This window comes from Pogona vitticeps, chromosome 4, assembly GCF_051106095.1.
Source record: "Pogona vitticeps strain Pit_001003342236 chromosome 4, PviZW2.1, whole genome shotgun sequence".
Classification (NCBI taxonomy): domain Eukaryota; kingdom Metazoa; phylum Chordata; class Lepidosauria; order Squamata; family Agamidae; genus Pogona; species Pogona vitticeps.
In genome coordinates, this window is record NC_135786.1 from 233126068 (window position 1) to 233141661 (window position 15594).

Sequence of the window (15594 nt, forward strand, 5' to 3'; positions counted from 1 at the left end):
AACAGAACTAATGACCGCAGGAAGTGGTGAGTGCTCCAATGTACAGTGGTGCCTTGCTTGATGACGTTAATTCGTTCCAGCGAAATCGCTGTAGAGCGAAAACGTCGTCGAATGGAATAGAAAACCCATTGAAACGCATTGAAAACCATTCAGTGCGTTCCAATGAGCTGAATACCTGCTCGTCCAGTGAAGATCCTCCATAGGGCAGCCATTTTCCAGTGCCTGTCTTGCAAAAAATCAGTCCTAAAAACAGCGGGGGGCCATTTTCTTCAGCCGGTGGCCATTTTGAAACCCGATGATTAGCTGTTTGCTGATCGTCGTAAAGCGAAAATCGGTTCCCGAAGCAGGGAACCGATCATTGTTAAATGAAAAAAACCATTTAAACCATCGCTTTGCGATCGCAAAAGCAGTCGCAAAAACCTAATCGTACAGCGATTTCCTCGTTAAGTGAGGCAATCGTTAAGCGAGGCACCACTGTAATTGTTTTGACTTTTTATTGTATTTTCAATGTTGTAAGCTGCCCAGAGACCTTTGGGTAGTGTGGGCGGCGTATAAGTTAAATAAATAAAAATAAGCATTCAAGAGAAAATTGGGCAAGCATCGGTCCGATCTGCTTTGACTTGGGTTCCTGCACTGAACAGGGGGTTGGACTTCATGGCCTTAAAGGCCCCTTCCAACTTCATTTCTCTGTCATTCTACAATCATTAGCTGCACCATCTGAAAAATAGTCAAGGATGCTAGTCACATTGTTTTATAATTTAAAAAAATCCTTCCATTGTACAAATGCAAGGGAAACAACCCAAGGCATTGTTTTAGAATTAAAACAAATGAAGCATTTGAGAGAAAAGTGGATCAGGCAGATTTGTATCCAGCAGAAGACATTGCATGTCTAGCTTTTATGGGTTTGGGCTTGAATCTCTTTGTTGTCAGCAAAGGCTACAATCCTGTTTGTTTGTTTTTCATTAGGGTAATTCCGCGTTGTGTGGATGATTGCCTTTGTACAGCAGTTGCACAAAAGTGACACTCACTCCCCCCCTCATGAAACCACTTTTTTAACAGAACAATCTCCAGCTTGCCCAAAAACAAACCAGGGATCACTGGAGTAGCCATGGATTACTCCACCCTTGGAGCACTTACAACTCTGCAATTGCTAACAGGATTTGAGCCCATATCTGTGGTCCTGAAGGGAGGGTGCTGCCATGTTTTCCTAACAGGCTTCTGCTCTTCAATAGCTACATGGAAGGCAAGGGCAACAATACCTTCATGCTGAGATTATCCATAGCGGGTGCTGATGATTGTGGGGGCTTTGCTTCATTTTTGACAGTGGCTTACGAACATTTGCAAATTTCTTTACGACTGAGTTGAAATAGAATTGTCAACTGGGGCTGGTTACAGAGATCGCATAACCCCCCCCCCGGTTACAGCAGCTCCACTGATGGCTGATTCAGTTCCAGGCACAATTCAAAGTGCTGGTTTTAACCTACAAAGCCCTAAACAGCTTATGCCCAATCTATCTAAAGGACCCTATCTCCCTCTATGAGCCTGCCCATGGATTTAGATCACCAGGAAAGACCTTTCTCTTGGTCCTGCCACCTTCACAAGTATGGTGTGAATATAGGAGAGGAACTTCTCTGTTGCTGCTCCCAGACTTTGGAACTCTCTCCCACAGGAGGCCAGACTCGTCCCATCTTTGCTGGTTTTCAAGCAGGCGAAGACCTTTCTCTTCAGGCAGGCTTTCCTTTAAATCACTGGTTATTAACCTTTGTTATTCAGATGTTTTTGGACTGCAACTTCCAGAAGCCTTCACCATCAGCTCTGCTGGCTGGGGTTTCTGGGAGTTGCAGTTCAAAAACACCTGAGTAACAAAGGTTAAGAACCACTGCTTTAAATGACTGATTGTGACCAAGACCATTTTTAAAAGGAGCATTTTCTTCTGTTTTACTTCTGCTTTTATTGTATTGTTCTTATTATGAGTTTCAATATGATAATTGTTAATATTGTAATTATTTAATTTGTTTTTAACTTTGCTTCTAATACTGTATTGCAATTAATTGGTTTTTAACTTTGCTTCTTCTAATACTGTATTGCAATTAATTAATTGGTTTTTAACTTTGCTTCTTCTAATACTGTAAGCCACCTTGGATCCTTTAGCAGAAAGATGGCACATCCATCCATCCATCCATCCATCCATCCATCCATCCATCCATCCATCCATCCATCCATCCATCCATCCATCCATCCATCCATCCATCCATCCATCCATCCATCCATGGAACGCAATTCTCATCTTTCCCCATTGTTGTCTTACCTAACTTTAGCTGTGGCAGGCTGGGCACCTCCTTCCTGATGACGGCATAGTGCATATGGAGTCCTCTGCACGCGCTCAAGAGCAGGAGGCAAAGGTCTTTATGCCACCTGTGGGCATGCTGCATGCAATTTTCTGATGGGACATAGAAGCTGCCCTGCACAGGAAGGGGAGGGGGGAAAAGTAAGATTGGAAAAGATTATGAGAATTTCCATTTTATGAGAAACTCATGATGCACTGAATCGAGAAGAGTCCAGCAGGAGAAACAGCTGAGGGATTCAACGGGAGACCTAATTAGAGACTTTATTTAATTGATGTGTAGTTTGGGAACATGGATCAAATCTCAGTACTAGTCAGGAGTACTCTTGGGAAATTCTGAGCTTTTTAGATCTACATGCTTTTTGTGGCTGAGTTTTTTTTCCAATGTGCCACTGAACTTCTTTCAAAACGTGATAAGCCACCTTTGCTATGCTTTGGGTCTCTTCTGCCGACATTCCCAAATGGGCTCTTGACTTCAGCCCAAAAGGCACCCCTCAGGCTGGGTTGAACATTCAGCCTTTTCTTCACTTGTAATCTTCTAGTTTATTTCCCAGATGAAGCAGGCCGACGCTGGGGAGCTTAGAAAATGACCTGGTCAATTTGTGTCTCAGGCACATCTCTCCAAAGTTCCAGCTTATTAGTAACACTAATAAGCAACCAAGACATTTCCCCATTCCCTTGATGAAGGGATACCTCAAAAAGAGCTTTCCCTTCCAGTAAGTTCCAGGATTAATTGAGGGTCTGGAAACTTCCTCCAGGCAACAAACAAATATGGCTTGGGATCCTGAACAGGTGGGCCTTACCCCCTACATTGTGAAGATTCGTCATGTGACAGTTCCACAGAAGGCAAATTAAGAGAGAGAGGGAGCATGGCTCCGGCTTTAAAAAAACCAGATCTCATTAGAGCTTCTGGCACTCCTTTCCCTTGCAAAGGAGTGAGGTAAAATAATGACATCGCAGTACGTTGTTAAACATACCCATGTTCTGAAAGTAAAGTGATTGGGGACAATCCCTGCTAGCAGTCATGCTCCAGTAGCTGGAGAAAAGGCAGAGTCTGTACTTTTGCTTCCATAAAAAGTGGCTGCTTTGAGTCAGTATGTGATGATCCTGACTCAGGCTGCCCATGAGAAAGAGATAGCTGTTGGGTACTATCGTAGTTAGAGTATGGGCATATTACTCATAGGATAAATTCCTGTCCAGGTAAGAGGAATTTCACAGATTCTCCCTATACCACTATTCTCACAATCCATCACACAACTGGTTAGCAGAACCAATCTTTCCAAATGCACAATCAGTGCTATGAGACAAGACCGACAGAACTGGGCATGATTAATCTCGAGAAAAGAAGACTTGAGAGGAGACAGGATAGCACACTTCAAAGGCAGTCATCCAGAGGAGGGGCAGGATCGTTCTGGATCATCCCAGAGTGGAGGACACGTAATAATGGGCTCAAGCTACAGGAAGCTAGATTTAGGATGAATGTCAGGGAAAAAAACTTCTTAACTGTTAGAACAGTACAACAATGGAAACAATGACCTCAGGAGACGGTGAGCGCTCCAAGACTGGAGGCTCTCAAGAGAAAATTGGACAACCCTATGTCAGATTGGATTTGACCTGATGGCCTTATAGGCCCCTTCCGATTTCATTGTTCTATGATTCTATGATTCTACTAGTATTCACATGAAGGAAAGACAGCCAAAGGGAAACAAATGCTTACATGATCACCCTCATGCAGGCAGGTTAAGAAACAGGATTCTAATCTATATATCTATGCCTCAACTTCACTGTTTGCTCTAATTCTGTCTGACACTTTTTCAATGTTTACATTTTAGCTGTTTGTGTTTTGAAATGTGTGAGTTGTTTCATGCCCTGTTCATTTCTTGGAAACACCTGGCAAGCCTCATTATCATGCATTTTCATTCTCCCATCGAGAAGTGCAAAAAGGCCGCTTTCATTGGTGGTACTGAATGCAACAAAAGCACCCACTGTCCCTGGATCACTTGTGGTTCCAGAGTTCATATCTAGAGGTAGATGTTGTAATTTTGTGCACGAAAGGTATTCATTGTGGGGTTAGCTGAAAACAGGCACCAACCCATTGGCAAGGTACATTCTGTTCTAATGGGATTCCTTGCCTTTAAGCAGGACATCACTGGCCCGCCAGTGCTGGATGCCTTCCTGGTTACTGATGGTGCCAGGGTTGGGTCAGCAGGTGAAAATCCTCTCCCACTTGACATGTGGTGAAAATGGAGCCACTACAGCTGCTCCATGCCATGTCGCCAGCCAGTCATGGCTGAGGCAGTGGACAGCCACTGACATGGTTTTATGGAAGCTGTTCTGCAGTTTTAAAAAGTGCAGATGGGATTTTTCAACTGCAGTAGGGCTTGTGACAAAAGCTGCTATCAATTCTACCCAGTTTTCTTTCCAGAGATCATAGTTTTGGCCCATGCTTTGTGACTGCCATCCTTTCTTCCCTTTATTCGGTGTTACTTCTATAAATCTTCTGTTTTATATTCCCCATGTTCTGATGTGTCTTCTTCAGCCACGCCTGATCCCCTCACTCTTTCCACAGATTGAATGAAAAAATTACAGTTCCACATGAATGTGTTTCATATATCTGTTCTTTCTATTTTGGTAATAAGCTGCTTAATCCTGTTCCTTAAATGTTGGCTCGCTGTCTCTTTACCCTTTTCCCCCAGCCGAGTGCTGAGTTCAAGACATGTCATAACCCATAGGAATACAAGCACTAGGCAGATATTGATTCCACCCATTAATCCATCTTGCCCAATATTGCCAATTCTGATCTGCAGCTGCTCTCAAAGGTCCCAGACAGACTCCCCCCCCCCAAAAAAAAGACCCACCTGGAAATCCTTATTATTGCTTTATGTTCTCTTGTCAAAATACAAGCTGGGCCCAACCGGGCCCCAAATCTTTTTTTTAAAAAAACTTTTATTAAATTTTCAATCAATCTACACTGAATCATGCTTATTAAACATTGTGTTGCTTACAATAATTTGTTTGTTGCATCTTGGTGTCTTCTCAGTTGTTCCTTCACAATCTATACATTTTTAAACATTTAAACCATTCATGTGTGTGTTTTAGTATACAATATTGACTAGTTTTATACAAAGTTTCTTTATATAATTGTTTAGCCATTTCTCTCTCTGCATTTTCTATCATGTCTATATCAACATCGTATCTAACATATATTCATTAAGTACCATTTGTTTTGCCCCATCTTTATCTAAATTTACCTTAAATGCCACCATGTTATGCCTTGACCCTGATTAATGATCCCTTATTTCAGTTTAATTCCCTTTTTAAATATATGAGATATGGCCCTTTACAATTCCAGAAGTTAAACATATACATGCTTTCAACAGTGGGGCCACCTTAATATTTCCCCCATTTTCATCTTTTCTAACTGATTCCATCTCTTATTTGTATTTTCCCAATTCTTGTTTCTATCTCCCTAAATATTCTGCCACCCCTTGTGTCATCTGAAAGCCTTTTGTACACTTGACCAATCTCCAACAGATCTTTATGCATTGGATCCATCTCCAATAGGTCTTCTGGGCCATTTTTAATTAATGCTGCTGATTTCCCCCCTTATCTTTCCCCAACACAGCCAAGTTTCTCCCTGGCTCTCCTGAGCCTCCCTCTCCGATTTCCTCCAGTCCCTCTTCTCCTTGGCATACATCGTCGTCCACCTTCACATTTCTTTGTTCAATGTTTTCTGTCTCTTGTTGAATATAATCCTTCCTAAGTGTTTCCATGAACAACTGCATGTCTTGGTTCTAAACTATTTCTAAGATTGCTTGCAGGGCAGATTTTGCCTCCTCCCAAAATTTCCCTTGTTGTGACATCATGTCTTCAGATGCCAGGTACTTCCACTTCAGGTGAAGAATGCCCAACAGCTTAGAGCAGTCAGTCCAGTTCCATCAATAGTTGCCTCAGTGAGTTGATCACCTGTAGGGTTAATTGAATCCAGTCTCTGACGTAGTTTGGCAGTCCCGTTCACTCGATGTTTGCATTAGACTTTCCAAAGTTAATTGTCTATGTTTTAGTCAGTTCTCAAAAAAAGAAAACGCCGGAAAGACAAAACAGAGTTTCCAATCAGGCTTCTAGGTTTTTCCAAGGTCATGTTTCTAGGCTCTTTGCCAGGACTGTAGATAGACATTACTCTGAGGGTTTTTTGCAGAAACAAATTTAAGAGGAAGATTTCTTAAGTTTAACATCAAAGTAACATAGAACTTCTTTCCTTGCATAATTGTTTAATTAATGTCCAATTTATTTACTTTGCTTCTCTTTGTGTCTCCCCTTCTCCAGATCCACCGCTGCTCAATTTAGAGCTGGAGCTAAGAGACCCTCTTTTTTTCCTGTAAAAGGGATTGTTCTGTCCAGGGATAGTTATAAAGTAATACAATAAAGATTCTGTATCTCACCCAATGTTAACATCGATGTTTAGTTTGGTTGGTTTATCGCTTCTTTTGCCGGCTGCCAACGACTTGCAAGCAGGCTTATTCAGCTGCTTGTTTCTGCCCGCTGGTTGATTGGGGAGTTTCCTGGATTAATTAATTAATTAATTAATTAATTAATTAATTAATTAATTAATTAATTAATTAATTAATTAATTAATTAATTAATTATATGTCCCACCTATCTAGTCGGTTAAGACCACTCTAGGCGGCTAAACGTGGGTAACCGCCATTCTCCCATGATCAACAGTCTTCTCCCCCATTTCACCACCTCTTTGGGGTGGTTTTAACCCCCTGGGGGGTTCCAAACAGGTCAGAATTCAGCCCAGGAGATGGAGCTCTGTCCTCCCACTGCTGTCTCATCACAGCGTCAAGCCGGAAGTTCCACGCCCCAAATCCGACAAGGTTGGTGCATTCAAAATGGAGCAGTGCTACCATGACATTTGCTGGAAACCATTCAGCAGAGTGCACATGTTCTCTTAATATGCACATGTAGACAAAGAAAGAAGAGGCCTCTTCAGGAATGTTAAAAAGGAATACCAACACACAAAGAGGAGGATAATGCTGGATCATCACCACCAACCTCTATACATGAAGGGCAATGGGTCGGAAATGGAGAGCCTCTGTTCTCCCTGTGACTTCAAACACGAATAAAATAAAATAAAAATCAGGGTTCTATCTTCTACAGAAAACAGGCTTTCTGCTTCAGGTTCCTTCCCACTGCACTTAAGAAGCTGGTAGAATTGAAGGCAGAAGGCCCAGCTCTCTGACCACCCTCACATTTGAGGGTGCCTGAATAAGATTTCCTTAAGGAACATAGCCTCTTTGGATGAATCTGGGAAGATGTATGGATCCCTGAATGTTGATGTTCAAGAAGGCAAAAATATGCAAATGAATGGAGACCATTTTATTCCTCCCAGTTTACACACCTTATAGCAGCAAAGCAGTGCATCCACAGTCTCCCGTATTTGGAGACAGCTCTAGAGCCAGGTTCCAGCTGCTCCCTCCCTCGAGCCACAGCGCAAAGCTCAGGTGTTGCTGATGCTCGGGGTAGCTTGCCAAAAAAGGTTTTCACATCTCCCGTTGTGAAGGTCTGCAGGGGATGGAGCAACCTGTCAAGCTATGAAAGAACCCCCAGCCTATTCAAGCTATTCAAGGGACTCTCCTGACGTCCAGAAGAGGCACACCTTGCTATCAACCCAGCTGTGCAATGCTGCAGCTATTGTGGCCTGTCACCTTCCATGGAAAAGAAGTAGGAGACAAATAAGACTGGATTATAATGTTGCTCTCACATGGCACCGTCAAAAGAAACATGGTAATCACTAAATGATTACAACCTTAGCAAGTTTCTTTGCTTTCCAGTCAGACTGCCATTTACTTCATGTTAGGCACTTCCTTTGCCTTTCACTCTTTCCTTGCAGAAAGGCAAAGGTGTCTTCTGGCACCACGTCAAAAGGAATCACAGCTTGCTGTGTGAAAAAATGGTGGTCTCTGAAAATCTCTCGTATTTTTGTCTGAGGTGCCCAGTTTCAAAATGATCTGAATGAGATGGAAATTTCAATGGTTTTAGGCAGAAAGCCGTGCCATGAACATTCCTGTCAAAATGTCTTCAAAATTCCTTTTTAAATGGCCTGAACATGGTTGGTGTTTGTGTGACTTGTTGTGGCTAATTGTAGCTAACTGATGAGGTGTCAGGGGTAGGTCATGTGCTTAGTCACATATCCTATTGTACAACCAAGTTAGTCTGGAATGAACTGGAATGAGTCAGAAGTCATGCAAATTTTACACACATCAGAAGAAATCCAGTGAATGTCCTATAAACACAATGTTTAATTAGATATACTGTAATAAATAGTACGTGCTAATTTTATGTGCATGTACACAAAGACACACACAAAGATTTTGGTCCTCCTTGTTTCATGCTTTTGGAAAAGTAACTCCATTACACTCTTGTTTATTTCTTTTCAAATGGTTACTTGCCTCAGGCAGTTCTATTCTTTTTTAACTCGTTATGTCTAATTTCTACTTCTGGCAGGTGAACTTAGCGCGGCATTTCCCTCTCAGATCCACTCCTGGCGAAAATGTTCTTCGGACTTTGTACATGGTCACTGTTCACTTGCCCACTAGAAATGGGCATGAACCCAACCGTGAACCAGAAAAACCAATAAACTGGGCCAGTTTGTGGTCCGGTTCATGGCCCAGTTTGGGAATCCTGTTTTGCTGAAGCAAATTAAGCACTGAATCCCCCCCCCCCGCTTGACACTTCATTTGGCTTTGGCAAAAGGGATGCCTGCATGCCTATCCCCTTTCCCACTGTCACAGTCACCTCTCAGCTTGGTCTTACCGCCACTTCCACTGCCATTGTCAGAGGCGGCAGCTGGCTCTGGGAAGGGAAGCTCGCCCGCTGTCTCTGCGGCAGCGGCAGTAAAGGAGGCGGCCAGGCCAGATAGGGAGGCAATGGATCAGTTGGAAGGGTTAGGGTGGGCAGGCAATCCCCCCCAGCAAAAACTCAAAAGATGGACCACAAACCAGTTCATTTTTGGGGGGTGGGTGGGTTTGCACCTTGTGATGGTTCATGGTTTGCAAGTAGCCACCAAGCACTGGTTCATGCCCATCGCTATTTCCCGCCCATCGTTCCCCATGCTTTTAAAACTCCTCTGTCACTTGGTTTGGCTGCTGGATGAAATATGAATAATGTAGCAGGTGCCTATCCTGAAGGGGCAAGGAAGCAAAAATCAGAGGAAGAATGAAATGAAATTTATGCTAATCTCTGCCGCGCTGCACACTTGGTGCATCGAGAGTTTCCTCTTCCTTACAGCAACACATGGCTAAATAATGTTGTATCTGTTAGACATGGTGGCTCTAGCCCTGTGTTGCTTCTGAAACTTTGGAAAGGGTGGTGGGGATGAGAGAGCACATGGAAGCTCCAATTCCACACCCTGTTCCACACCTTCACCCGGTGAATACAGAGTTCAGAAGCAAATGTTGTAAATGCATTTGGCTTTCAGAACAGGAGCAAGGACAATTGGCCATATGGGCTCCATAATAATGTTCACTCAAAAGTGCTTACGGACTCAGCTTCAGACTTTTTTGTCCATCACATGAAGGTCTCAGTGACTTTTAGATGGGGAAAGAGGTGTGGGCAGAGTTTACATGCATCCCACATCTCTAATTCCTTATGGCTTCAAGTGTCATACTCCAACAGAGCTTATGGCAACTACTCAGTTGGGTGTTGAAGGCATCTGGCTGGATTCCTTTTGAAGAAATCTGGTTGGGAGGCAACCCAATCATGAAACAGGGTCATCAGAAGAGATCCTGTGGCCGAGGGACACGTGACTCATTCAGGGGTAGCTCATGCCTTTCCATCAGTCCATATGCTAGAGGGAAATTGTACCCCATCAATGTATTCTCTAGTGGTTACACCACTCTTAGCAGTAACACAACAAGCTGGGCTAGAGCAAGAATTTGGATAAAGAATGGCAACACTGGTAAGGTCTACAAAGAATTTCATGGGCTTCTGTGAGCACCCCACTGGTAGGAACAGACTGTCCATTTTTATGCAAAAATTGCACAAATCAGTCATTGTGCAAATTGTATGAATTGCTCAGGGGCAGAAGAGACACTGCTTCAGAATCTGAAGTACTGGATGGTTGGCTTGCATCCTTCTTAACAATCAGCCGCTGCTTGGAAAGCTCACATAGTGTGTGCATGTCTCCTTTGCTTCTGAAAGAAGAAAGCTACAAGAAGCATTCTGGGCAAATTGCAGAGACACTGAGGGCAAGAAGGAGGTCATTACGTTGCTGTTGGCTAGAAGTGAGAACTTCTAGAAGGGACATGGTGGTGCTGCGGGCTAAACCGCAGAAGCCTGTGCTGCAGGGTCAGAAGACCAAGCAGTCGTAAGATCGAATCCACGCGACGGAGTGAGCTCCCGTCACTTGTCCCAGCTCCCGCCAACCTAGCGGTTCGAAAGCATGCAAATGCAAGTAGATAAATAGGGACCACTTCGGTGGGAAGGTAACAGCATTCTGTGTCTAAGTCGCACTGGCCATGTGACCACGGAAGATTGTCTTCAGACAAAACGCTGGATCTATGGCTTAGAAACGGGGATGAGCACCGTCCCCTAGAGTCGAACACGACTGGACAAAAATTGTCAAGGGGAACCTTTACCTTTACCTTTAGAAGTGAGAAACCTTGCTGGGCTTTAAAATTCTTTATCAAGTGTCTTGTGTTGAGGCAGTCTAGATCAAGTAAGTAGAACAGGAAATTTAGTGAGTCTTTTCCCCCTTCCCATATCCACCCCTTATTTCAAAGCAAATCTATTACGTTACAACCAACAGAGAAGGCAACCTCTTCTCATTGGGTGCTGAGGACCCATGTTGACGTGAAAGAAACCATTCTCAACTGCTGCAATTAATGATGGGCCCAATGAATGCCTAGAAAACCAGCATGGCAGAGATTAGCATAAATTTCATTTCATTCTTCCCCTGATTTTTGCTTCCGTGCCCCTTCAGGAAGGCACCTGCTGTATTATTCATATTTCACCCAGCAGCCTTAAAGTAATTTACAGGCAGGGACAATGAAATTTTATGAGCTGGGGAGCAGTTTACCATTGTTTTGGAGGTCATTATGCTGTATTTCCTTTCTCCCTGAATCATCTTTCCCATTTCGGCACTACAAAAAAAAGGATGTGTTAGGTTGACAGGAAGGACATGAGAAAGATAAACTTTGTGTAACACCTTCAACTCCATTTTTTTTTTTTTTTTTGAGGAGGGGAGGGAATAGATATAATTTGAAGCTCGGTGTCTCTTTTAGCATTCATGCCTTTGGTAGCTTTGACCCACAGAGGGCATAGTAGAGCTCCAGGATCAGCCCTGTGGGGACGGGAGTCACGAGATTCAATGTCAAACCCAACTGAAATCACATGGGTGACTCGACCTGGGGTTGCTGTTTTCTTCAATGACTCGGGCGTGACTTGCAACTACGAACCCATCCATCCTTCCTTTACTTCTGTGGGACTCAGACTTGGTACTTGGGACTTCCAATACCAAAGACTTGGACTTGGGATTTGGTATGAAAGAATCAAACTCGAACTTGGGACTCATACCCAAAGACCTGCCAACTTCCCTGGCTGGATTAGAGCTGATGTGGTGGGTTGACTAAGGCTGTTGGTCCGTAATGGGTGTTTCCTTCTCGGTTGTGGCCCCTACCCTAAGGAATGGGCTCCAAGTCAGGCCTCCTCCTTCCCATCTAACAGGATGCGAAAGACACTATTGTTTCACGAAGCATTCAGGGGCATCCTCCCTTACGTTTGTTCTTACTGGTGTTTCCTGAGTCCATCATAATGTTGGGTGTTTTGTATTTATTGTACATGCCCACTTAGGGATGTCTTCTGTTGGTCTGTTGGATAGTTGGGGTGATTGTTTTTTGTCTAGTTGTAAACCGCTTAGAGCAATGCCCTGCACTAAGTCAGTGGCATATAAATCTACGAAATAAAAAAATAACTTGGGATTGATGGAGGTCAATGAGTGACCTTGGGCCAGTCCTTTTCTCTTAGCTTCACTTACTTCCCAGGATTGCTGTGTGGATGAAACAGGGAGGTAAATAGATGTATAATATGCCATCAGGGACTTGGAGAATATAGAAGTAATATATGAAGAAAAAAATAATAAAATCTGGGAACTCAAGGGACAATAACTTTTAAGGTTTATAGGCTAAAACAGCTTAACAGGGGGATATGGAACTTAAAAGTGGAGGAAATGTTGTGATTTTGACCTAGAGAGCATAAAAAATGTATTTATGTATCAGAGTTTAAACTTTGGGAAGTGGTCTTTAATCTATCCCCCTTCCCAGTAGACTTTGCTGTGGTTAGATTTCTCAGTCAATTTGACTGTGCAGTCCTTCTTAAGAACCCGTTGCTTATGTTCACGCAAGGGAAAAGAGACAGACCTTTGCCTTATCGGTCAGGGAACATGCTCATAGATTTTATTAAATGTGAGATTTCCCAACCCTGAAGGAGACTCTTGAGAGTCCCCTGGACTGCAAGAGGATCAAACCTATCCATATTGAAGGAAATCAAGCCTGAGTGCTCACTAGAAGGAAGATCCTGAAGCTGAGGCTCCAAGACTTTGGCCATCTCATGAGAAGAGAAGACTCCCTGGAAAAGACCTTGCTGTTAGGAAAGTGTGAAGGCAAGAGGAGAAGGGGACGACAGAGGATGAGATGGTTGGACAGGGTCACCAAAGCTACCAATATGAATTTGACCCAACTCCGAGAGGCAGTGGAAGACAGGAGGGCCTGGCGGGCTCAGGTCCATGGGGTCACAAAGAGTCGGACACGACTTAACGATTAAACAACAACAACAATAATTCAAACTCCTTGTTCTGCATGGTTTAAACTATTATACTGGGTTTTCCAAATTAAAAATAGTTGTTTTGGGCAGGAAATGTAAAATTTTATTTTAAAAAAATATCCTGAAAATGAAGAAATGTGTGATTGCTGTAAAGTATTCCAAAAATCTAAGAATTCTTATCCACCTACAACATTAGGAACCTTCAAACACAGAAGTAGCCAGTGGAGAGACAATATTTTTGATTTACACAAATAAACAAACCTTGAGCTCATTTCTCCAGCTCTGCCTTTGTTGAGTTTGATGAAGAAGAACAATGTGAACGATAAGAGCACTCACTGGGGAGCTCAAGTCTCTGAAGGCAAAAATTGTTTTGCTGTTTCAATAGCTTTAACTTCTTTTAATCCTCCAGAGGATGGAAAATATATATCTGAAAGCTTTTCTTATTTTGTGTGTGCTTTGCAAGAAATTCATAACACTGCTTCTTTGAAAGCAGACAGCTGGGCACAGCTATTTGATTCCATGTGTAACTAGTTTTTTTGCATTTTCCTTGAATCTTTCTTAAAATTCCCCCAAAACCACCACCACCAATTCTGTTTCTTTAGCCAGGAAACATCAGTGCATCAGTACATAGAAGGAAAGAAGGAAGGAGCAGATGATGGGTGGAAGGAAGGAAGGAAGGAAGGAAGGAAGGAAGGAAGGAAGGAAGGAAGGAAGGAAGGAAGGAAGGAAGGAAGGAAGGAAGGAAGGAAGGAAGGAAGGAGCTGATGATGGAAGGAAGGAAGGAAGGAAGGAAGGAAGGAAGGAAGGAAGGAAGGAAGGAAGGAAGGAAGGAAGGAAGGAAGGAAGGAAGGAAGGAAGGAAGGAAGGAAGGAAGGAAGGAAGGAAGGAAGGAAGATGCCAATTCTTCTATGTTATGGATACTTGACTCAGTTGAGAAAGATATCTTGAAATGTTGTCTGCAATTGAATTCAAAAGAACACTGCAGTTCTACAGGCAACTTGTGTGTTGGTGCTGTTGCTGAGAACTTGGGTGTACAAATTGTGGGATTTTGCTGTTGTTATAGTTTCTTATGTTGTCTGCGATATAACTGTGAATAAGAAGAGACTCATTTTGTGAAGCTGTCTTTACAGGCTTCATCAAGAGACAAGTAGCCCCACAGAACTTAGACGGGTTACCTTTACTGGTATGAGTGTGTGCTCAGATTCAGAAAAAGAAATACGGGCAGCATATGTGAGAGATGTCAATAACGGAAGGAGATTAGGAAAGGTCATATGTACCCCTGAAACCCTCTCAAGGCTGGATTAGACCCTCCCCCATGGCAAAGCTGCCCCTCCCTGGCCATATACTATTTCTTTGCTTTCCCTGAACCTAGTTTATGCAAGATTTTGTACATATGACCACAGCTTCCTCTTCAAAAAAACCCCAAACAAATAAGAAAAGAATTTTTGCCTGCACCAGGCTTTGCACTGGAAATTGAACACTTTCCAAGTGAAGCAACTTTAATTGGGGAGCATACGTGCCAAGCCATCACTGAAGCCACCTCAAGAAACCCAGAGACCCAAATGACTATCTCTTGAATTTCTCAGCAACTGGATGAAAAGAGCTAGCAATTAAATCAGCTCCTCAGGCAAACGCCTGACCTTCTTCCTCCAAGTCTACATCTCTGTGCCTCAGCTCTGCATCACCACCGTATCTTTAATACATGGACAGGAATTTCATCTCCCATTCCCCGACTTTCATAATATCTGTAACATGGGATTAATCCTTCCAGTTGATCCTCCTGGACTGGTGTAGGCATCCTCATTATCTCCTGGATATTTTAAAGTGCTACAGAATAATAGAAGCATAGAATAATTACGTTGGAAGAGGGCCATTGAGTCCACCCCCCCCCCCTGCTCAATACAATATCAAAGCAGATCTGCCAGTTGGTTGTCCAGTTTCCTCTTCTTCAATGCCTCCAGTGCTGGAGTGCTCACCACCTCCGGAGGTAATTGGTTCTTTTGTCATACTGCTCTAGCAATTCATTTTTTCCCCTGATATTCAGACGAAATCTAGGTTCCTGTAGCTTGAGCCCATTATTACGTGTTCTGCCCTTCGGGATAATTGAGAATAGATCTTCCCCCTCGTCTATATGATTGCCTTTCAAGTGTTTGAAAAGTGCTATCCTATCTGCCCTCAGTCTTCTTTTCTCAAGGCCAAACATGTCCAGTTCTTTCAGTCTTTCCTCACAAGGCTTGGTTTCCAGTCCCCCGATCCTCCTTGTTGACCTATTCTGAACTTGCTCCAGTTTTTGGCATTCTCCTTAAAGTATAGTGTCCAGAACTGGACACTGTGCTCTAGAGCAATATTAGAGCAGTACAACAACGGAAATGATTGTCTCAGCAGGTGGTAAGAGTTCCGACTCTGGAGGCATCAAGAGAAAATTG

At 43.1% G+C, this 15594-nt stretch overlaps 1 protein-coding gene across 1 annotated transcript in view; it reads right to left on the reverse strand.

Moving 5' to 3' along the window:
• Positions 1 to 15594, reverse strand: part of FAM135B (family with sequence similarity 135 member B) — a 175758-nt gene that overhangs the window by 33078 nt on the left and 127086 nt on the right. The window contains exon 8 of the mRNA XM_072999371.2: positions 2309 to 2462. Within this exon, the coding sequence (XP_072855472.2) occupies positions 2309 to 2462 (154 nt within the window). The remainder of the gene's footprint in view (positions 1 to 2308; positions 2463 to 15594) is intronic.